Below are 23909 nucleotides of genomic sequence, written 5' to 3'. Positions count from 1 at the left end.
GGGGAGTTTGGAGAGAACCAGGATCGGGGGCGGGGGTTAGGAGAACCAGGGGCGGGCTCTCTGGCGAGGCTGAGGGGTAGCTCCCCCCCGCAGCTGCCCGAGCCCCGGCCCGGCGCGCCGCACGTACTCTCGCTCTGCAGGATCTCGCGGCGCAGCCCCCCCGCGTACTGGATCAGCTCCTCCAGGCTCCGCTCGCAGAGCTGCCCGTAGCCGGAGAACTTCTGCAGCACCTTCTCCAGCTCCCGCTCCACCGTCACACACTGATCCATGGCGAGCGCGGCGGGGCCCCCGCTGCCTCAAGCCGGGTCTCCCTGCTGCCGCCGGGCTCCCCGCCGCTCGCCGGGCGGAATTTTGTTTAGAACTTCTACCTGAGGCTGGCTGAGCAGTGTTATTGTGCAGGCAACGCACAGGCAGCCGGGGTCCTCAGCGGCAGCGGGCGCACTCGCTGCGCAGGCACTGTACTAGGCACCCGGGGTCCTCAGGCAATTATTGTGCAGGCTGCATGGTAGACAGCCGGGGTCCTGAGAAAAGCTCTATGTAAAACAGCTGGACGATGCGCTGAGGGTCGTCGGTGGCTTTGTTACTCCGGGATCAGGGACGATCGCTCGGATCCTTGCTTAGTGCGCGTGCTGTGGTTGTACAGGCGGTTGCAGTCCTCGGTGGAATTATTCTTCAGGCACCGCTGCAGGCACCTTGGGTCTTCGAAGGTCTACGATAGGGTGGATAGGTGGGGTCCTCGGCTGGGTTGGTTTTCAGGCAGCCCCATAGACAGCAGGGTTGGGGGGCTTTGCTACCGTTCAGGCTGCTGCCGCTGGCGGAGATGCGGGGGGGCAGCTGCTGTCGCGCCTGTCCTGGGGGCGGGGCTCGGGGGTGGTGGCAGGGGTCGGCTGGCTGCCTCCAATGGGCGAAGAGGCGATTCCTAGGGAGAAGGCTGGTGGCTTGGGGGAAGACACCCCAGGGCGCAGCCCCCACCCATCTCCTCTCCCTGGGTAGGCATCGGGCTTGCTTCAGCCAACGTCAGGTGTGGGAGCATGCAAGGGAGAGGCGGTGAGGTACCGGGGGCGGGGGTTAAGCGCTGTATCTGCAGATATAAATGCTCAGGTGCGCTTCTGAGGGGGAAATATAGGCAGCTCTGCTTCCAGCTACACGCATGTTGCTGTCGAGGTAATAGTTGCCTCTGAGGAAACTGTACAGGCAGTGATCCTGCACGGGGTATGCGGTGTCGGTGGGCTAAGGTGATAGCTGTGCAGCAGTACTGGCTGTAGGGAGAAGGCTTAGAAGTGGGGTTGATTGTGCTTGCTGCTTTCCTGGGTTTTGTGACTGGCCAGTGGCCTTTTTCCAGAAGAAGCTGGCACTTTAGCTCAAGAAAAAGGCATTTGAGGAGTCCTAGAACTAGGACTTCACCCAGGATTCTGCCCAAATAGAAGCATCTTGTCTTGAAAACTAATAGAAGATAATACCTGTTTAAAGTATCTTCATCTCCACCACTTTGCTTCTGTAGCTAAACTTATCACCTGCTTTGTCTAGTCAACCTTTAAAGATCTTATTTCCATCTCTGCAGCACCTGAGGATGTAAATAGATCATTTCATCTTATTGCTGTTAGCTTTGTGAATTCTGCGTGTAGTTCAGTGTTCAGAGCTTTTTCAAACAGCAGTGGTCTGGAATAAGAGCAGAATTTTGATAGCTTTTACTGTTGCTATTCAGAATCCCATCCCATATGTAGCAGTGCAACTGACCAGAACTATGTCACTTTAACCCTGCTACTTGGAAAAAATCCTGAGCGGCAGCAAAAGAAACTACTGGAGAGGGAAATTCCGAGTATGAAGAAAGGTGGAGGATAAACTAGTAGAACAAATTTAAGGTTAGGGGCTGGTAGAGAGAATGCTCCTTCTTTTGCAGGGGAAATGTATGGGGAGGGGGCTTCAAAACTGTCACACACCTACTAGCAAGCAGCTGACATAAAAGATGGAGCCCTTGAGTAGGGTAAAGGGACAACACCATGGTAAGCAGCAAGTTGGGAAGGGCAGTTGGCTTTTCACTAGGTCATTAAGTTGGCCAGTGAGCTTCCTCCTGTCTTTTTATTTTGGACTGTCTAGTGAGTTTAATCTTTTGACTAGTTGGTATCTGGTAAATTTTTCAAACCCTGCTTTAAAACTTCATCCTATTTCTTTAACATCACTTACTCGATATTCACTGTGTTCCCACTTTTCTGATGGGGAAACTGAGGCACCGAGCTCATAAGCTCTGTCTTCTGTGGCACCATAGCTAAATCTTATGGTAGGAATCACAAATTATGCTTCGGTATTAATTTACTCTGTCTTCATGGAATACTCTTCATTCCTATGGCTAACTGAATGTAAACTTAATGATTATTTTCAATTATGGATCTTTTCAACTGCACTATCAAGGTTGTCCATCTTCCTGGGCTTCTGCTGTACTACAGTACATGCAAATTGCTTCACATGAATCTTTTTCTTATGTTTAATTTCTGTAGTGAATTATAAATTGAATAAGTCAGCACTCGTGCAGTGACAACATACTAACTAGTTAGTAGTAGTAATGAGAATTTTTAAAGAGCTACTTAACTTATTCTGCTCCTGATTATGCAGTTGGGCCTCAACTCATGTACAATGAATGTTCAGGATATTGACAACTAAAATTTTGGAGGAGAAAAGAACAAAGGTACATTAAATACAGTAAATAGAACAAGACCAATAGGAATACTACATTGTTGGAATTAGGAATTTTGCTCCAGTTAACATTGCAGTGGTATAGTTAATATTTGCTGATACGCACCTCTGTATATGCACTTCCATATTCACAGTCAAGGTAGATTTGTTGAGTAGCCACCTGTAATTCTTCCTGTTAAGTTGGCCTCTTATTCCTCTGTATGCAGTTACCAAACAATTTCATAGCTATGAGTCAGTAAACCCAGTTTAACTCATGTGCCCACCCTGAAAATATGCACTATTAGAAAATACTACATATTGTCCCATTATTTGTGTCATTGGAGCACTTAGAAACTTGTGTCAAGATCATTGTACTGGCATTTTACAGATCTGTAGTGATAGGCAGTCTCTGCCTTGAAGATATGATCTAAATGTCTAAGTATATTTTGGACAGTGCATCCTAATGTAGATGACTGGTTCCCAGCATAAGGGGCCAGAGTTGAGATGTTTCTGGAGCCTTATCTCCCTATATCCTGACTTTCACACATGCTTGTTAGCTTGTTTTTTAATAACTATGGTCGAATAATGACGTGTATCCAAGGCTTTAGAGTGATTCTTAAAGCACTGTTAGTGTCTGTCTAAATTGTAAAAACAAAATTATGCTTTAATTATGTTGAGATGACAGTGTAACTGAATGCTTTGACAATTCAATTTATACCGCAGACAGGATCATGGAAGATATGTTTCTTAAGGGTTAGCTTCAGAACATCACAAATTTGTGATAGCACACAGTGCTTGCTGGAATTTGTGTTGATTTTTGACTATTAAAACTGCCAGTAAAACAATACAATGATATCTTGCCTTTGCACAATACAGATTATGCTATTGAAATTCCATGTTAAAAGGGTACTGTTAACTGGGGTGTCTTTAAAACTTTTTTTATAACTTTCATTTTGTATATAGTTGCATCTTAAAGGCTTGGAAATACTACTTTCCCTGTCAGTTAGCAAAGTTTTGGGTTTCTTTATCCCATTTCTCAATGAACTTTAACTGTATTTTGGTTAATCTAACCCATGAATTCTTGCTTTTAGTTCCAAACTAGCAGCGGGTGGAGAGTGAAAGCAATTCTGATTATTTGTCAGTGGACAGTTTAAGACTTCAAATTTGGCTATGTGACAGAACATGATTGTCCCAGTTTTCAGGGTTCAGTCCTGTTCTTTCAGGTAAATAACGATGAGAGATTGTTGCTGTAACTGTCTAAATGTTTCTCCATGTTCATTTTTGTACATAAATCAGATTCCATGTTTTAAGTAATAGAGTACTCTCTTCACACTCACAGTACTTGCTTTTTTGAGTACAGGATGAGTTTTCTGACCATTCACAAGTAATTCTGCGAAATAGGTGGTTAGAATTAATTTTAAAATAGGCCCTTTGAAAATACCAGTGTGTGTCTCACCTTTCTTTGGTCCAAACAGTCTTAACAATTGAATTAGGGACTCTTCCTATATATGGGGGCTACATTTGAAAAAATTAGGTTGTAATTCAGCGAAGTTGATGGTTGTATCTAGCCTATAATCAGTACAGGTAGGTCCAATTTAGGTTGGAGAAAATGAGTGGTGGAGGAAGAAGGCTGTGGTAGACTAAGGCCTTGTCTACACTACAAAGTTTTGTCTGCAAAAGTTATGCTGTTTTAATTAAAACCACTGTTGCATGTCCACACTAGCTCCTTGTGTCAGTAGAGTGCATCCATGCTAACAGCTCTTGCATTGACACAGCTATCACAGAGCACTGCTCTCTATCCCCCACTGTGCAACTAGCCGCAGGGTGCTTTGGGAAGGGTTTGCCATTCCTGATGGGGCAGGTACTGCATCATATGATGGTTTCTCAATTCTGTTGTTCTGGGGCATTCTAGTAGATTGTCAGCTGCTTTCCCAGCTGAAGTATGGGGCAGGGCAGGGGGAAGAGGAGAATGGTGTGTCTGCTGCGGGGGAGACAGCAGGCTGACTGTCCTATCCTGAGGCAGGAGAAGGAGGATGCCCCCCCCACATCAGCCCCTGGCTCTGCTTGGCATAGCAGTCTCTCCTGAAGCAGCCCACTCTGCCTGCCTATGGTTCTATAATTCCCTCCAAGTTCTCCCACAGCAGCCTCAAGCCATGGCTACACTGGCGCTTTACAGCGCTGCAACTTTCCTGCTCAGGGGTATGAAAAAAACACACCCCTGAGCGCTGCAAGATACAGCACTGTAAAGCCTCAGTGTAAACAGTGCCGCAGCGCTGGGAGCACAGCTCCCAGTGCTGCAAGCTACACCCGTAGAGGATGTGGAGTACGTGCAGCGCTGGGAGAGCTCTCTTCCAGCGCTGGCGCTGCGACCACACTTGAAACTTCCAAGCGCTGCCGCAGCAGTGCTTTGAAGTGCAAGTGTAGCCATACCCTCAGCTGCAGTGAGTGGTATTCTGAGCAGCTCTCTGAGCTCTCCCTGCTGAAGAATATGGGCTTGTCTACACTTACATTTTATAGTGCTCTAACTTGCTGGCTCAGGGGTGTGAAAAATCACCCCCTTTAGCGCAGCAAGTCTGAGCATTTTAAAGTGCTAGTGTAGCCAGGCTCTGAGCGCTGGGAGCTGCATGTGTAGCTAATCTCCTTGTGGGGGTGGATTACTAGGAGTGTTGGGAGAACTCTCGCACTTCAAAGCACTGCTATGGGAGCTTTCCCATGGCAGCACTTTGAAGTTTCCAGTGTAGACCTACAGAAGTCCTGAACTTGCAGCAGCAGTCTGCCTGCTGCTCTGTTCCTAGTGCAGGGCAGAAGAGGAGCATTCTACGTTAATGATTTGCTCTTTGTTCCCAAAAGGGTGCAGCATGCTCAGCTGTTAGATACTTCCTGGAGCTTTGAGAGGGGAGGGGCGCATGCCTGCAGGGCAGCAGAGATCAAAACAGTGAGCAGAGGGGTCATGGCAGGCACTGTGGAATATTGGTCCTGTTGGGATCCAGGAAGTGGGTGGGCAGAAGCCTGCCCACTGCTAAAGGACCTCCCCCCAGCCTAAGGGGAGGATCCACAGATCTGGGGTTCCATATAATTGTGGGGGACAACTAAGGAGATGACAGGAATGGGAGTGAGGTTACAAGGCTAAACGAAGGGAACCTGATGATACCAAGCAGAGAACCCCAGACAGCACCCACTGCTCCTCGAAGGTGTCAAGAGAGCTAGCGGACACTGCCCAGAGGAACTCTGCCCAGATGGGTGAACAGACTAAGGAACAATAGTAGGCCCCACAGTTTCAGGAAACCCCGTTGGCTAACCTCCTCTCCCTGGTTTTGTAGATGGCCAGGGCTAGGAGGAGGTTGACAAGGAGATCCTGCGACTGTGGGGCCATGGATAGAGAGAGCGCGTAGATGAACAGGTGAGGGGAAAAGTGCAACCAAAAATGTAGTAATATATCCAAGAGGAGCTAGAATAGGGTGGAAGCCAGTTATGTCAACAAATAGCAGCAGTGTCTGCACTGACCCTTTGTTGCTTTAACTTTGCCCCAAAAAGCTTTATGCTTTTTGTTGAGGTAGTCTTATTTTGTCAGCTGAAAGTAGATTTGTAATGTGTACACCTCCCCTGTTTTGTCGGCAAGAGCTGCCTTTTGCTGACAAAACTGTGTAGTATAGACAAGGCCTAACACAATGTGATGGGGGATACAGCCTAGTCTCTGTCTGCTGATAGCCCTCTGCTTCAAGGTCTCCTCCTGCTTCAGTTCCCCTAACTGGGCCACATAGGTGCAAAATGGAGTTGAAAGGCTCCCCACAACACTTCTGCCTCAACTACTAAAGCTAAGCCAGATCCTGATTCACAGGCCCCTCTTCTTCTAACCTTCTTCCTTGTCATAAACAGATAGCTAAGGGTTAATGTCTCTTTCACCTGAAGCACCTGACCAGAGGACCAATCAGGAAACCGGATTTTTTCAACTTTGGGTGGAGGGAATTGAGTGTCTGAGTCTTTTGTCTTTTGTCTGCCTGCCTGCTTTCTCTGAGCTTTGGAGAAGTAGTTCTACTTTCTAGTCTTCTGTTTCTAAGTGTAAGGACAAAGAGATCAGATAGTAAGTTCTATGGTTTCTTTTTTTTGGTATTTGCATGAATATAAGTGCTGGAGTGCTTTGATTTGTATTCTTTTTGAATAAGGCTGTTTATTCAATATTCTTTTAAGCAATTGACCCTGTGTTGTATCATCTTAATACAGAGAGAACATTTGTACTTATTTTTCTTTCTTTTTATATAAAGCTTTCTTTTAAGACCTGTTGGAGTTTTTCTTTACTTCAGGGAAATTGAGTCTGTACTCACCAGGGAATTGGTGGGAGAAAGAAAAGGGGAGATCTGTGTGTTGGATTGCTAGCCTGACTTTGCATTCCCTCTGGGGGAATAGGAAAGTACTTTTTGTTTCCAGGATTGGGAACGGAGAGGGGGAGTCCCTCTGTGTAGTTTCACAGAGCTTGTGTCGGTGTATCTCTCCAGGAGCACCTGGAGGGGGGAAGGGAAAAAGGATTATTTCCCTTGGTTGTGAGACTCAAGGGATTTGGGTCTTGGGGTCCCCAGGGAAGGTTTTTCAGAGGGACCAGAGTGCCCCAAAACACTCTAATTTTTTGGGTGGTGGCAGCAGGTACCAGGTCCAGGCTGGTGGCTAAGCTTGGAGGTTTTCATGCTAACCCCCATATTTTGGACGCTAAGGTCCAAAACTGGGACTAAGGTTATGTCATTCCTCTACAGAGAAACATTGGTAGTCTCCACTTCTTTGCAATGAAAGTTTAATTCAGTTACCTTGCTGCCCAGTCTACCTCTGGGCTTTGATAGAAAATCAAATTTTAAAAAGTAGTGTTGTCTGTTTCCTTACTATTAGGACAGTCATATTCCAGAGTTTCATATTTTGGTGTACTGGCCAAAATATCAGCATTTGACTATATATGAACAGCCAGAAAGTTGAACTACAAGCCTAAAGAAACTATTTTAACCAAGAAACACACCCAGTGGTGTTGGGGGAATGTTGGGAATTTAACTTTGAGGCTATTGGCAAAAGTATTGCTGTTCTGGTTCACTTAGTCCATTGACAATAGGCAAATGCCATATTAGAGACAAGCATTGTGTCTCTGCACCTACCGCACCTCCTTTAATTGACAAACAGTTTTGCTGTGTGGACTCTTATTTTAATTAGTGCTGTGTGCTTTCCAAATTAAGGAGGAGTTGGACAGCCCTTACTCCCTAAAACCACAAAAGCAGCTAGGGATACAACATATGAGCAAAGTGTTCATATGATGATAAGTCCACTGCTTCTTAAAAATCCTAAACAAACTTGTAACTAAAATTAAACATGGTAGGTACCTCTTGCTTTCCTCCCACCCATCGCTCCACATGTGTCTGAGCTGCTCACTTTAGATAAACAAATAGATTTAGTCAGCTAAGTTCTTGTATGTGTCTCAGAAGAAGTAGGGCTTTAAGAGGGATTTAAAGGAGAAGAGGGTTGTAGCTTTGCAGACCAGTTGCAGCATAGGTACAAAGAATCTGTTAGGGGCCTGACATCAGGTGATGTTGAACATGCTTTCTGTAATGCTGTTAACATTTTGGTCCTATCTATGCTAGTAGCCAAACCATTTTCAGTGTGGGCAGGGGTGTGTGTTAGGGCTAGTCCTGTTAGTGGTCATTACAGCAGTGAGTCAATTTCTCATTATTTAGATGGATCCTTAGTGCATGGAAGATTTGACAGAGAGACCCAGAAATTATACTTCACATTTGTCAGCTTGAAAAGTTTTGTAGACTGTGAGATGTTATGAAGAAATGCAAGAGCATTACAACCCTTCCCTCTCAGAGACTAATGTTAAAGTACCAACTGATTCCTGGCTACATTCTGTTCAAGCTGGTCTTCCCCCATGTGGCTCAGTATTTAGCAAAACTATCTCATAAAATCAGTTTGTCCTTAATTGTCCAGTATTAGAGCGATGTGATTCACCTTTCAAATCTTTACTTTTGGCTACCCCCTCACAAATGTACATAGTAAGAATAAAGGATTATGACTTTCGATATAGGGAGCAAAGTTGACAAAGCCAAAAGGCTCAGCTTGTGACCAGCTACCACTAAAACCAATTAATATTGACTACCCAAACTCTACTCAGCAAGTACATTGAGGATAAGAGTGGCCATGTTCAGATCTGGGGAATGGTATCTATGATGTCAAATATCAGAGGGGTAGCCATGTTAATCTGGATATGTAAAAGCGACGAAGAGTTCTGTGGCACCTTATAGACTAACAGACGTATTGGAGCATGAGCTTTTGTAGGTGAATACCCACTTCGTCGGATGCATATGTTTGTTAATCTATAGGGTGCCACAGAACTGTTTGCTGTGGTATCTATGTTGTTCTCATTGAGGGAGCCCTGGCTGTGAACTAACTAACTTGCACCAGAAATTAGGTTGATTGTGTCCTGAGACAGCTGTTGCTAGACTTCATTTTTCTGCAGGGACTGCTATTATTTAAGGAGCCTTAGGCCTTGTCTACATTACACAGTTAACAAAACTCTCCTGTTCTTCTGACAAAAGAGAACCACCTTGATGAGAGGCATAGAGCTTTCTGAGGCAGAGTTATATCAACTAAGTATCAGTGTAGACATTGCCTTTGGTTATGTTGCTATAATGGGCCTCCATGAGGTGTCCCACAGTACCCATCCTGGCCACTCTGGTCAGCAGTTTGAACTCTTCTGTGCTGCACCCAGGTACACAGGTATCCACACTTCCCCTTTTTAAGGCCCAGGAATGTCATGAAATTCTACTTCCTATTTTCTCTCCAGGGACAGCTCATGCATCTTCCCAGTTGACCATGGGGGCTCCATGCAGCGAATGGTCTCCCACTTGGAGCATGCCTGAATTGTTGGATCCTGCTGGCACTGTGGGGAGAGATGCCTGTGCAGTCACAGTCCTAGCTCTGCTTCAGCTGTAGGAACTTCAATACCTATGGTCAGAGTTCTCATGGGTTATTGGATAAGAGTTACAAATGGAACATGCATCAGTGCTGTGGATTTGTGAAGCTTTTCTTTTCATGCAAAACTTAAATGGGGGGCCTAAGCTGCCTGACCAACTGATCTAGGGTGACTAGACAGCAAGTATGAAAAATCAGGACAGGGGGTGGGGGGTAATAGGAGCCTATACAAGAGACCCAAAAATCAGGACTGACCCTATAAAATCGGGACATCTGGTCACCCTAAACTGATCTAACTCTGCATGGCTTTTCTATAGTTAGGCTGGCAAAGATTACATCTTTATTGGTAAATGTCAGTTTCACCATCCACACACAATGACAGAATTGCTAATTGAAATGTAAAGAGGCAATGTAAGAAAAATCCTGCTTGAGAACTTTAGAGTTTGATTTAAGGATATATACTTTGTATATTTTGGCATGTGATGTTGACAATTTGTGTTTTAATGGTTATAAAGACTTTACTTTTTGAATCTCAATGCCTACTACCACTAAATAATATCTGATGCCCCCCATTTCCTGCAATTGTGAAAATTTCAATAAAATGCTTAAACATTAATGTCAAAAGTATTAAGTCTATAATCAGTCACCATAGAACTTCCCATTAATGTCCAACCGAGCACCTACATTAAACTCAAGCTCAGGCAAATCACTGGAGTGGGGGTTTTTATCTCTGGAAGCACTTAGGGCCTGATCCTAGGGAGCAGCAGCATTTGGGTTGCTTGTTATCACTTTTTCCTGAGAGCAATAAATCATGTGAGCTAAGGGGGAAGCATATATTAATCTCCATCGGACAGAGGCTGCCCAAGCCAGTCTGCCATCCTAGGCAAAACTTCAGTTTGCAGCTGAGCCTCCTCGCACAGGGACAGCGGATTTGCCCTCCCTCTATCACAATGGAGAAGCAGCCAGGGCACATTTGAGTGAGTGGCAGTGTGACCTGGTGCCTGGGGTTACACAGGCCACCCAGCTTTGACCCAGCCACCTCTCCATCATGACAGAGGGGTGGGCGGGCCAAACCTGCAGCCTCAGGCAGCTGCCCGGCTTGCCTATAGCTAAAGCAGCCTCTATGAGCAGGAAGGAGCCGGCTCCTCGCGTTACACCCCCGTTCCCTTGCCCTGGAGCTCCCTTGTTCGTGGAGTGTGAGGTCAGCCCTTCACAGCAGGGCCTGGGCTGGGGAGGGGAGCTGCGGAATCGCCAGGCGCGGGGTGTTAAAAGCCTGCCTGCCCCACGCCTCAGCCTCCCGCTTCCGCCTCGATTCAGTCCTAGAGGGGGCCCGGGAGCTGCGGGCCGAGGTAAACACGCTGCTGCTGCCCGGGTACTTTGGAAAAGGATAATTCCAGTCACAGGATAGTGGGGGGAGGGTAATCATTCCGGATGAGGGGCTGGGGAAGAGATTGGGGGGGCGGCGAGTGTCGGGGGTTGGGAAAATGGGGGAGGGGAGAAGAGATGGGGGGCACAGTGAGTGTCCAGGGCCGGAGAAGAGATTGGGGAGTGAGTGTCCAGGGAAGAGATGGGGAGGCAATGAGTGGGCGGGGCCGGGGAAGAGAGGGGGGGTGAGTGTCTGGGGCCAGGGAAAGTGGGGGAGGGGAGAAGTGACGGTGTCCGGGGCCGGGGAAGAGATGGGGGGGGGGTGAGTGCCACGGGAAGGGGGGGACAATGAGTGTCCGGGGCTGGGGAAAATGAGGGAGGGGAGAAGAGATGGGGGGCAGTGAGTGTCCAGGGCCGGTGAAGAGATGGGGGGGGAGTGACTGGGGCCAGGGAAAATGAGGGAGGGGAGAAGAGATGGGGGGCAGTGAGTGTCTGGGGCCAGGGAAAGTGGGGGAGGGGAGAAGAGATGGGGGGCAGTGAGTGTCCAGGGCCGGGGAAGAGATGAGGGGGGGAGTGACTGGGGCGAGGGAAAGTGGGGGAGGGGAGAAGAGATGGGGGGCAGTGAATGACTGGGGCCAGGGAAAGTGGGGGAGGGGAGAAGAGATGGGGGGCAGTGAGTGTCCAGGGCCGGGGAAGAGATGAGGGGGGGAGTGACTGGGGTTAGAGAAAGTGGGGGAGGGGAGAAGAGATGGGGGGCAGTGAGTGTCCAGGGCCGGGGAAGAGATGAGGGGGGGAGTGACTGGGGCGAGGGAAAGTGGGGGAGGGGAGAAGAGATGGGGGGCAGTGAATGACTGGGGCCAGGGAAAGTGGGGGAGGGGAGAAGAGATGGGGGGCAGTGAGTGTCCAGGGCCGGGGAAGAGATGAGGGGGGGAGTGACTGGGGCCAGGGAAAGTGGGGGAGGGGAGAAGAGATGGGGGGCAGTGAGTGTCCAGGGCCGGGGAAGAGATGAGGGGGGGAGTGACTGGGGCGAGGGAAAGTGGGGGAGGGGAGAAGAGATGGGGGGCAGTGAATGACTGGGGCCAGGGAAAGTGGGGGAGGGGAGAAGAGATGGGGGGCAGTGAGTGTCCAGGGCCGGGGAAGAGATGAGGGGGGGAGTGACTGGGGCCAGGGAAAGTGGGGGAGGGGAGAAGAAATGGGGGGCAGTGAGTGTCCAGGGCCGGGGAAGAGATGAGGGGGGGGAGTGACTGGGGTTAGAGAAAGTGGGGGAGGGGAGAAGAGATGGGGGGCAGTGAGTGTCCAGGGCCGGGGAAGAGATGAGGGGGGGAGTGACTGGGGCGAGGGAAAGTGGGGGAGGGGAGAAGAGATGGGGGGCAGTGAATGACTGGGGCCAGGGAAAGTGGGGGAGGGGAGAAGAGATGGGGGGCAGTGAGTGTCCAGGGCCGGGGAAGAGATGAGGGGGGGGAGTGACTGGGGTTAGAGAAAGTGGGGGAGGGGAGAAGAGATGGGGGGCAGAGAGTGTCCAGGGCCGGGGAAGAGATGAGGGGGGGAGTGACTGGGGCCAGGGAAAGTGGGGGAGGGGAGAAGAAATGGGGGGCAGTGAGTGTCCAGGGCCGGGGAAGAGATGAGGGGGGGGAGTGACTGGGGTTAGAGAAAGTGGGGGAGGGGAGAAGAGATGGGGGGCAGAGAGTGTCCAGGGCCGGGGAAGAGATGAGGGGGGGAGTGACTGGGGTCAGAGAAAGTGGGGGAGGGGAGAAGAGATGGGGGGCAGTGAGTGTCCGGGGCCGGGGAAGAGATGGGGGGCAGTGAGTGTCTGGGGCCAGGGAAAGTGGGGGAGGGGAGAAGAGATGGGGGGCAGAGAGTGTCCAGGGCCGGGGAAGATCGGGCAGACTGAGGCTGTCTAGGGTCGGGGCTGGGGCGGAGGGGGGACAGTTCCCGGGCACCTCCTCCCACCAACAGCGCTCACGGGGGTCTGTGTTTCCGGACTCGCTCCCTTTGGCGGCTGGCTGAGCGCCCAGCACCGCCCGGGGGCGGGGCCCGAGATTCCCCCTCCCCGGCGCCCTTTGCCCCCTCCCGCGGCTGTCCCCGCTTGCGACGTCACTTGTTATGTCTCCGCCGGCGGCTCGGGCTCCGCGGGGGGCAGGCCGGGACCCGGAGCCCGCAGGCGGTCGCCAGGCCCAGCGTCTTTCCCTGCTGACCGTTCGGCCCCGGGGAGTCCCCGAGCGGAGGCGCCTCCCCCTAAATCCCCCCCCCGCAGACCAGCCTCCCCCCCCGGCCTGACTGGGGGCCTCAGCTCCCCCACTAGCCCCATCCCCGTCCGCACTGGGAGCGCAGCCCCCATCCCCTTTCACCCTCCCCCGCCCAACTCGGTAACACCCCGCGATCCCCTTTCCCTCCCCCAACCCCTGACTGGGACGAGGGCAGCAAGGAGCGGGCCCAGAAGCCGGGGGCGAGGAGGAGGATCCAGGCGGCGGCAGCAGCGGGGTTATTGGTCTGAATAATTGGCTCCTTCCCCCTGCCTCCTCCATTGGGATCTCTCTCTCGCTCTCTCCTAGGATTGGCTCTCTCGGCGGAGAGTCACACGCAGAGAGCGGAAAGATGTGGCTGAAGCTGTTTTTCTTGCTTCTCTATTTTCTGGTCCTGTTTGTTCTGGCCAGGTTTTTTGAAGCCATTGTCTGGTATGAAACTGGCTTCTTTGCCACCCAGTTGGTGGACCCGGTGGCCCTAAGCTTCAAGAAGCTGAAGACCATTTTGGAGTGCAGGGGGCTTGGGTACTCTGGGCTGCTGGAAAAGAAAGATGTCAGGGAGCTGGTGGAGAAGTCAGGTAAGAGATCATACGTAAGAAGATATTTCACCCATTAACGTTGAGAGGTTTGCTGGGTTTTTTTTGCCTAGGAATGGTTTTCTGTACTTAATTTCTGAATACTTTATTTAAAAAAAATTAATACACATTAAGAGCTTATTGGGGAACAAAATCATCTCATTAGTAATAGTCTTACATTTCTAATAGCAGCTTTCATACTGAAGGATCCTTAAGTGCTTTCCAGATTATACATACAGCACCTCTGAAATGCAGCCACCTCCGGAGTGTGGGACAGCAGCCAGCTGGCACAGGGCATGCCTTACAACAGTATTGTGGGAGGAGGGAAATTTTGGCCAAGGACATCAAGGCAAATGCTACTCTTGTGAAAAGTATCATGATATGCCTACTGTGAGGGGACAGAGCATCAGTTTTTCAGGTCTTGTCAAAATGTTACATACAATACACATTTCTATTTCTCAACCTTGTGTCCGCCTTTATGGGTTAACAGCTCTCCAAGCAGAACTTAAATAAATAACCAGTTGTCTTGGTAGACCAAATAATAAAATATTAGTGTGATAAATGTAAGAGATCATTCAAAAAGCTGTAAAACTGTGAAATAATTAAATTTCTAACCTAAGTTGTAAATGTGAATATCATATTATACCATCTTTCAAGAAAATAGGCCTTCTATATTCAGTAGACTAGTTATTGAGCAAAGGTTTTGCTTGCAAAGCATATCCTTCACAGGAAAGAGAATATTTCAGAGAAGTTAGTCTGAACTGTTGAGTGGGGTTGAACCTGAATGTTAGATTATGTTTACACAGTAGGAAGTATGCTGTTGGGAAGTATGCTGTCAGCTTTGCTTCTAAAACTCAAAACATATTTTTTTCTCCCATTCTGCATCCTCCTGGCTACTCTAGCCCTCAGCACTGTAACTACATAGGCCAAAATATTAACCCATTAAAAGGACACTGTCATGGGCCTAATTTTGATCACACTAGCCTTGTCCTGGTGGAACTCCTCTAATTTACCATTTATATTACCAAAGTGCTTGAAGACCCCAATTAGGACCAACATTCTGATGTGCTATGTGCTGCATAAACACACACAGAGATGTCACTAACTCCTGTGCCAAAGAGCCTGCTAACTAAAAAGACAAGTGACCTATGGTGCTAGATTCACAAAGGAAGTTAGGCATCTAACTGCCACTTCAGGTGCATAAAATCCAGATACCACTGGTATTTACAAAATTTCCGTTCCCCTGTCACCTAACCCAGTAGGTGCTTAAGCTTACTCAGTGCCCACATTTTTTTGCAGGAAAAGTTCCCTAGGTGCCTATGTTTCTGCCTCCAGGCCTGTACGCTGGTGCTTCACTCTAGATGTTTGAGCGCCTGAGCCCCAGTGCAGTTCATTAGCTAAGGGAAGATAAATGCTCCCCTGCCTAACTCAGTTGTGGGGCCTGATCCAGTTGATGTGCTCTGAGCATATCTAACTGCACTCAAAATGGTCCATGATGGTGGGAGGTGTTCCCACATAAATTTTAGCCCACGGTTAAGGCAGTGGTATCCAGTCTTATTACACAAGAGAGCCACACAAACATAAGCACAACCTTGTGTGGACCAAACAGATTCTACATATTTTAATAAGATTTAAAATCACCTGTATTGATTTATATTTTAAGTTCAGTTTGTTTCGTATGTATGTAGATAGACAATACTGTATATAGAAAAAACCTATCTACACACTTGTGTGTGCTCTGTCTCTCACTTGCCCAATAACTCTTTAATTACTTATCCAAACTGAAACTGGAAGTGGCAGATCAGCCATCAGGCACCATTGCCATCAGGCAGTGGGGGGAGGGGACCGAAGCACAGAGTCACAGACACAACAGGCAAATACCCTAACCATTGGACTAAAAGTTATGAGGGAGCTCTTCCTCTCCCCAGCTCGAACTTTTTGTAAGAAATACCTTGGGCACTTGACTCAGGAGAGGGTTCACAGCAGAGAATCCCAAGCAGAGAGAGGCACTTCTCTCTAGCCTCTGGACTTAGGTACGGAACTCCCTGAGAGGGGCATGGCTTAGTACAGATGCATCTCCAATTGGCTAGCTTAGTTGACTCCTCATCTAACTGCTGGTTTTTGTGAACTCCATTCCTAGGTGCCTATCTCCCTCTGTTATAAGAAACCTGAGCACCTAACTCTGTCTTTGTGAATCACAGCAATTTCCCAGACACCTAAGCGTTAAGCATTGCAACGCTCAGCATCACAATGCCTAAGTCCCTTTGTGAATCTAGCCCAGTGATACTCAGGCCTAGGCTCATGAGCCGCAAGTGGCTTTTTAATGTTTCTCCTATGGCTGTGTGATTTAATTATTAACCAAGATGCTCTTACTATGTTATTAACCCATTTTAGTTGATAAAATAATAATACTTTGTCCATCATTTTGCTGTAAGAATAATATATAATATTAAAGAAACAATGAATTCACGCTACTGTGGCTCTTTTGGATAATGTCGATCACTAATTTGGCTTCTGAACCACTGAGGGCTAAGTATCACTGATCTAATCCATGAAGCAGGGGGAGAGAAGGATACCAACAAATATGGTAATCTTTATAATAATGTGCCAGCTTTCCCTGTGTGCTCCTCAACCTAGCAACCTGACTGGTTTCTTGCAAGTCTTGCTTCAGAGGTGGGTCTTGAAGAGAGGGTAGTGTAGTGGTTTTATAGCTCTATACATAAGAGCGTCACATGTACAAAATGCATTTGGGAATTAGGCATGGAAATGTTTGTGTGAGAAGCTGAGAAAGGATGAGGTTGACATCTCTGAAGGTGGCAAGCAACATAACAACTGAGCAGACCAGTAAAAGAAGTGTGGTGTTGTAGAAGGGCCTTGATGGTGAGGATGTGAAATTAGAATGTGATATGGCAAATGGGGTTGGGAGGCAGTAGAGGGATTATGTGGACTGAGTAACAGGCAAGGAAGATAATTTTAGCAGCTGATTTTTAAATTGATTGTCAAGGGGGTGTGGGTGTAGGAGAAGGGGAGGATGGAGAAGAGGCTGCAGTAATCAAGATGGGAGTTAGGACCTCAAAGAGTGTTTGGGCAGAAAGAAAAAGACTAACATGGATTGACTTTTAGTGAAAATGAGAGGAGATTTGGATCCCATTGACTTAATAAAAAAATGTTGTTATTAATTGCTGATACCATTAACACCAACACTTTAAAAATCTAACTTGCTTTTCACCATTTACCTTGTTTAGTTACCTTTTTATTATTACTTCTCTGGTTTGAACAGTGACAACTGATTAGTCAGTTTCACTTGTGTTGCTGGTCACTATTACTTTTTGGCTCCTCTGCTTTCCTGAAGTTGTAATGTTTGGGTGCAAACACCAAAGGGGAATGTTTAACTCCAACCAAAATGTTGTTTGATTTTTTTTTTAATGTCACAGAAACACTCCTCTTATTAAGTTTTGTAACATTTTTACACAATTTTTTTTTGCTTTAAATCATGAGATGTCTCTCAATTAAGTTCATAGCTTTCTAACTACCAAGAGTTTCTACTTTAATTCTAAATTTCATATGTTCTGTAAGAAACAACTTCTATGTTTAAAAAAAATGTTTTCAAGAGGGAGTTTAATACAGCAACTCCTATAATGTTATTCGGTATTAACAATCTGGTTTGTAATGTCTCTAAAAGAAAGTATGGGAAAGGAAAGGAGATAACAAAAGAGAGATTATCAAATACATTTATACACATTGTTTTAAGGAAAAATCATGTTGCAAGGCTTCAAGTTCTTAGGAAATGTGTACTACTTTGTAAATAGAATAAATCAATTTTTAGAGTGGAATAATTTAACCTTAGGCTAGCTGTGTACAAGATACTTTGGATTATTCCACTGTAAATAAAATTCTAAGTATAGTGTTATCGATTAGACAGGTTTTTAGAATTCGAAATTGGCAGTTTTAACAATTTGCCTTCTGCATGATCTTTGTTCACGATAGAACTAAATTTCATGTAAAATAAAAGAGAAGACATCTAAACTAAAACTGATGTCTTCCAATTTAGTACTGTAAATTTCAGACAACATCAGCAGGGACTTATGGGGCTGAAAAGACATTTGTTTTTCAGTATGTCCAGTTACATATGTAGAGTATATCTGTGTAATGTTCATGTCCCATGGCTTGTTGACAGCTAAAATTGATGTGTGTTAACAGCATAAATACATATACAAATAAATTAAGAATAAAGTTTGAATTGTCCTTGGACTGAAGTGGTGCTGCACCCAGCTATGTAAAATATAATTAACAACATCTTCACTATCTGACAAAGAAATAGCTTTCGTATCAGAATATTTTTGATTAATGTGACCTTTATCAAATGTAATGTAATTGTTTTTTCCCTTCTGCCCATCCTTCAGGAGACCTCATGGAGGGTGAGCTCTATTCTGCTCTCAAGGAAGAAGAGGCCTCTGAATCAGTTTCCAGTACAAACTTCAGTGGTGAAATGCACTTCTATGAGCTTGTAGAAGACACAAAGGATGGTATCTGGCTGGTACAGGTATTGGAAATTTTTCTAGTTTTTATCGTGGCTAAAACAACTTCTCCTTTTGAAGCATATTTTTGGAGACTAGTTAATCTAATAGCAACACGTAGGTTCTGAGTGTGCTAAGAGACTGTATTTGACTCTATGGAACAAGGAAAAACCCCAGAAGGGTACTCCAAGGTAACAAGCACTGGAGAATTAACCTGTGCGACAGCAAATAGGATAGGAAGTGACAGAACGTCATAACTGTTTTTCATTAAATGTCTCTTAGTAAACAGTATGCTATAATACAGAATCAGTAAAAAGCACAATAATACATATTTGTTCTTAAGTGTACACACTACACTAGAATATAGCCAGGTACAGTAAGAATTTGCCATTGTATGTTATGTATCTGCATTGTAACATTCCAGTAGGAAAAGATAGGGATTTGGGGGAAAATGTACTTGCCCCGACTGGCCAGGATGAAAAATGTGTGTTGCCACCTTCCCAGAGGTCGTCACCAACAATTTTAAAGGAATAAAATTGGTTGTGTACTATCAATTGCATACTGAAATTGATTGCAGCATATTATTCATCAGCTTACTTGATGCATTTTAAAAATGTAGTTGTCTGTTACTATGACTGATCAAATAGTAGAAGACTATATTACGAATAATTATTTGAATATAACTGGTATTTTTGAATAATATTTGATCAGCTATAGAATTGGTCACGGTTACTGCAAAAATAAAAATTGTTAAAAAATTATTTGATCCAGTGCAACTTATTGAATAGCATGTTTGCTAAATGATATTTGCCCAGTCCTACAGAATAAAAGCAAGAAAGCTGTAGCACCTCCTTTCCATTCTTGGTTTCTCTCCATTTTTTGTTCTAGTAATAGCTTGTGGTATATGACTTTCTGAACTGGTTTTTCATTGTGTTTCTTCCTCTCCCTCCCCTCCCTTCCACATTTCTTACTCTACATTGTGGCCTCTACTTTTCGACGTATGGTCACCCTTGATTCAGTAGGTATGCTCAGAGGCTGCCTACTAGATCAGGTCCCATTCAGAATCTGAGGGGAGAAGAGGAGAAGGTGGTGCCCATCTTATAACTTTTAAACCAGTGGTTAGAGAACTCACCTGGGATGTGGGAGACTCAGGTTCAATTCACCCTTCTGCCAGAAGCAGGGAAAGAATTTGAACAGGTGGTCTCCCATCCCTCAGGAGAGTGCTCTAACCATTAAGCAATGGGATATTCTGATGTAGGGCTCCTAGTCTCCAGTAGAAGCTGTTCTACTGTATATAAATACTTTGAGTAATTGGTGCAGGGGGACTGGTCTTTGGGTCTCCATCCTCCAAGGGGGCGCCCTAACCACCCGGCTACAAAGTCATTCTCTCAAGTATTTATCCACAATGGAACAACTTTAACATAAGAGACTGGGGAAGGCCTTTTCAGAATATCTAAAACTCAGTGGTTAGTGCATGCTCCTCAGATGTGTCAGGCCCCTGTTCACTCCCCTTTTTTTCTTTTAAGTTGGTATTTCTTTCAAACAGCTGCTGTTTCACCATAGATAGGTGAAATGATCCCCAAGTAGGCTCCGTATCAGTTTGTAAAGTGCTTTGGGTTCCTTTAGAGATTCAAGGTGGGTAAGGTAATATATCTTTTATTGGACCAACTTCTGTTGGTAAGAGAGAGAGGATGATCAGATAGCAAGTATGAAAAATCGGGATGGGTGTAGGGGGAAATAGGACCCTATATAAGAGAGAGAGACCCAAAAATCAGGAGTGTCCCTATAAAATCGGGACATCTGGTCACCCTAAAGAAAGACAAGCTTTTGAGTTCACACAAAGCTCTTCTTCAGGTCTGGGAAACGTACTCAGAGTCACAGCTAGGTACAAGATAGAACAGATTGGTTAATTTATTTATTGGTTAATAGTAAAAGGTATTACCTCACCCATTTTGTGTCTTTGATATCCCGGAACCAACACAGCTACAACAACATTGGGATTCTTCAGTCAAACAACTGTAGTCATCCTGTGTTCTTGATGATAAAGTACTACATTTTAAATCAGGATGGATAAAAATCAAGGATTTTTTTTTTAAAAAACAAAAATCTGATTTTTTTTAATTTAAATCAGATTTGTTTGATAAAATGCTTTCTGAGGAAAAATCCTATCTAAATATAGTTTTAATTAAGATACGTTATAGCTCAAATATATCTCATCATGGAATAGGGATTATAAATTCTAATTCTATACTATAAGACAATATATTCATGCAATGTTTAAGAAAAGTTTTATAAATGAGTTCCAGTAGTTCATGGATTAAGGACCCAATCTTATGGGGTTCCACAGGCTTCTGTGTAGATTATTTAGGTTAATCTTTCCATCTACCCGATGGAACTCAGTGCTCAGTCTAGAAAATACCATCTGAGTAATCAGTAAGGTAATAAAGAAGCTGTTTTATGCTGGTTTGGTGAATCTAAGTATTGAAATATCCACCAGCTTTATGGGGATTGTCTGCCCCATTCTTTTGCAGTTCACCCTAATTGAGTGACCACAGCTGGCTCCCCATTAGGACCTGGTTCACACACTTGATTAACTTATTTTAGTCAATGCGTAGTTGCTTAGTTTTGCAGTTTTTAAACTGTGGATTTGTGTCTCCAGAGAACATGCTTGTTAACAGGAAAAATGTTTTTAAATAAATAAATAATATATGGAGGTGAGAAATAAGACCTCAGCTTCATTGTCCCTCTACAGATTTGTGTACACAGAGTCAATCCCTTACCTCTCTCTAAAAGTGCAAAGTTTCAAAATGTTCAAGGAATAGAAGATTGTTAGGGGTGGAATAGATCTGGACAAGAAGAAGAAGTCTGGAGATAAATGTGAGAAGTGATGGACATATGCTTGTTTTGTTAAAATATTATATATTTGCTGTTGAAGGAAAAAAATCCAGAATACTTAACGTTGTTGTTTTAGTTAAATAAAACAATCTAAATGTCTGTCTGGTGATGTTCTCCTCCTAATACAGTATGGCAAGAAAATTCTCCAAATATTAATGATTAATCTATTGAATTGGAGATAGTTCACTTCCCAATGATTTCATAAATATCTGCTTCAATTACCTTTGGTAAATGAAATAACCAAACAATCATTCATTTTCTGATATTGCTGTAAAACCAATTTGAAAAGCTTTCAAAATAAATCACTTGTTTAAAAATGTATCATGTACTTTCTAAACATGAAACCTAATCTACCTCTGAGCTGTGAAGAATATGTGTTAAAGGTTATAACAACCAACAGGAATGCACTTTTATGTAGAAAACCATGATTAAATCAAGTCTTCCTGACTGGTGATTTAAATCCAATCCACCCTGTTTTAAAGAAGCATGCATTATACCTTATTCTGTATGTGATATGATGAAAGTATTACTTATCATTAAAATTGTCTAATTAATCCTATTTTAATATTTTTTTGGTATCAAAATATACCTAATCCCTCTCCTGCATCTCATCATAATCCCTCTTTTGCATCAAATGCAGAGAACATTTTTATCCTATGTCTCATAACTATGGGCTGGGAGGGTGGAAATCATTTAGTAATCAAAAATACTAAAGTAACATACTGTACTGGAGATGATACCAAAGTTTTATAATTAAATGCGGTTCTTGTCTTCAGTTATCAACTGCTTGACCCTTCATTCACATTCTTGTGATGTTTGCACATCTTGGAAATTTAATGAGGGGCTAGATATTATTATAATGACCTGCAAAAAACTGTGCATGAAATAGCGTGAAGGATATCTGGCTTGAACCAACAGCAGAAATGAAATTTAGAATTTTGGCTGCTACCCGCCTGTGCTCATGTTTTGTATTTCTGGAGTAATGGAACAGGGAGTGATCTTTCTATGTTGTATAGAGATCGCAGCTGATCTGGACAGTAGGAGTGTTTAATTTCCTCAAATTCATTGGTTTTTATCAAACCCTTCAACACTTGTATGGGATTTATAATGGAATAATAAAGTTTTTTAAAAAACCCTTATAAGGGCAATTGGCAAAGCAAGTAGCAACTATACTGATTAGCTAATGGTGGAGAAACCATTTGGCTGCACAATTGTCTGAGATGCTTTCATGCTGGTGGGGTAGGGGGAAGGGAGAGCCACTTCCTACTGATGTTGTTCTAGGCATCTTACTCATCCAAATATCTGTTCTTAAAGGCCTTTTGGTTCCTTCACTCCATTATTTTGAGTCACATCTTCATTGAGACTTCACTTGAAATCGTTTGGGACCTTTCATTCTAATTCAATGTCAACAAAGCTATAGTATTGCAAGTTTTTATTGTGCAATTTCCTGTCAGAATCTACAGGATTTTACCTTGTTGCCCTATTGTATATTCCTACATTAATTCTATTTTAATTTTAAGTAATATCTTAAAACAACATTATTGTATATTATATTAATATAATAGACATGTTTCTTTGTTTTTTTAAATGTTGTAATTAAAAAAAACTAAGCATCAGAAGTCTGGAAATAATTAACAATCCAATACTAACTTTAATTTTGCTTTCATACTTTTCATTTATCAGTGGGAACACCTGTCTGTCTTCAAGTACATAGATGGCACCCATTCCCATAGTGTCTGAGCATCTCATCATCTTTTAAAGAACTGGTCCTTTCAATACTGTAGATAAACTGAGGCTTAGAGAAACTAAATGACTTATCCAAGGTCACACAGGCAGTTTGTGGCAGAGCATGGAGTTGAATCTACATCTCCCAAGCCCCAGGCTAGTGCCCTAACTACTGGACTATTATGCCTCTCCAAGTTGCCACACTACTCTACCTGACTAGTTGCTACATGACAGCAATTTGTCTTCTCTCTTCCATATACAAATAGCAGTGATCTGGACTATGTAACCTCAACCAACCCTTCTCACCTGTCTTTAGACTCAGACTATGCATATAATCTTTAATATATACAGGATTGTTGGTTAACACAGTACTTTTGTTATCATACTGGGTCCTCTTGACACGTTAAATCACTAATGGACTAATATAATGTAAATTTTATTGCATTCCCATTCAAATTGATATCCGTTTACAGATTATGAACACGTCTAGCATGAAATGTGATGCGTAGAGGATAAAATCGTATCCTGTCTGTGCGCTGAACTAGTGATGTCAGCAGATGTTCACTGTGCAGAGTGGCTGCAATATATGGCTCTTTGCCATATTAGTATTTTACAAAGAAAACAAAGCAAAAGACAATTCCAAGATGCGCTAGCAAAACTTCATATTGCAAAACCATGTTGTAAATTAATTTTTTAACTAGATCTGTCATGGTTTAAAACCACTAATAATGTGTTCATTTGCTAGTGCAAATAAATAACCAGTTCCAACAGAGAAGCTTTTTTGTCATTTGAACATAATACAACTGTGCTGTAATGGTGCAATCAGTGCAAAAAGCTAAATTACACTGACGCCTACTAGTGACTGTTGTATTTTCTTGGCTGTCATTACAAGTAATTGTATAGTGCAGTATGAAAGTGGGAGAGACTGAAATAGTGTTTCACTTTTACGTACTGTTAAAATATATTTGTCCTCTGGG

The 23909-nt window shown here is 44.5% G+C and overlaps 2 protein-coding genes and 1 long non-coding RNA gene across 5 annotated transcripts in view; 2 read left to right on the top strand and 1 right to left on the bottom strand.

Annotated features, from left to right (window-relative positions):
- The window catches only part of RMND5A (required for meiotic nuclear division 5 homolog A), a 37243-nt gene extending 36825 nt beyond the window's left edge, over nt 1–418 (bottom strand). Inside the window, exon 1 of the mRNA XM_050943411.1 lies at nt 128–418. Coding sequence (XP_050799368.1) covers nt 128–269 — 142 coding nt within the window. The 5' untranslated portion in view covers nt 270–418. The remainder of the gene's footprint in view (nt 1–127) is intronic.
- An 81-nt stretch (nt 419–499) lies between these two features.
- LOC127046457 (uncharacterized) lies at nt 500–10228 on the top strand. Of its 2 annotated transcripts, none has more exons than XR_007773082.1 (3): nt 500–1021; nt 3762–3893; nt 9485–10228. It is a non-coding gene; the product is annotated as an uncharacterized LOC127046457 (long non-coding RNA). The 2 variants fall into 2 exon arrangements; XR_007773083.1 differs by lacking the exon at nt 500–1021 and adding an exon at nt 1029–2683.
- A 3069-nt stretch (nt 10229–13297) lies between these two features.
- The window catches only part of LOC127048168 (charged multivesicular body protein 3), a 55077-nt gene continuing 44465 nt past the window's right edge, over nt 13298–23909 (top strand). For both annotated transcript variants that reach the window (XM_050947629.1, XM_050947627.1), the window contains exons 1-2: nt 13298–13798; nt 18199–18338. In XM_050947629.1, coding sequence (XP_050803586.1) covers nt 13573–13798; nt 18199–18338 — 366 coding nt within the window. In that variant the 5' untranslated portion in view covers nt 13298–13572. The remainder of the gene's footprint in view (nt 13799–18198; nt 18339–23909) is intronic.

Source organism: Gopherus flavomarginatus, chromosome 3 (assembly GCF_025201925.1).
Source record: "Gopherus flavomarginatus isolate rGopFla2 chromosome 3, rGopFla2.mat.asm, whole genome shotgun sequence".
Lineage (NCBI taxonomy): Eukaryota > Metazoa > Chordata > Testudines > Testudinidae > Gopherus > Gopherus flavomarginatus.
Note: the sequence above shows the minus strand (reverse complement) of the source record. Positions and strands in the feature narration are given on the sequence as shown.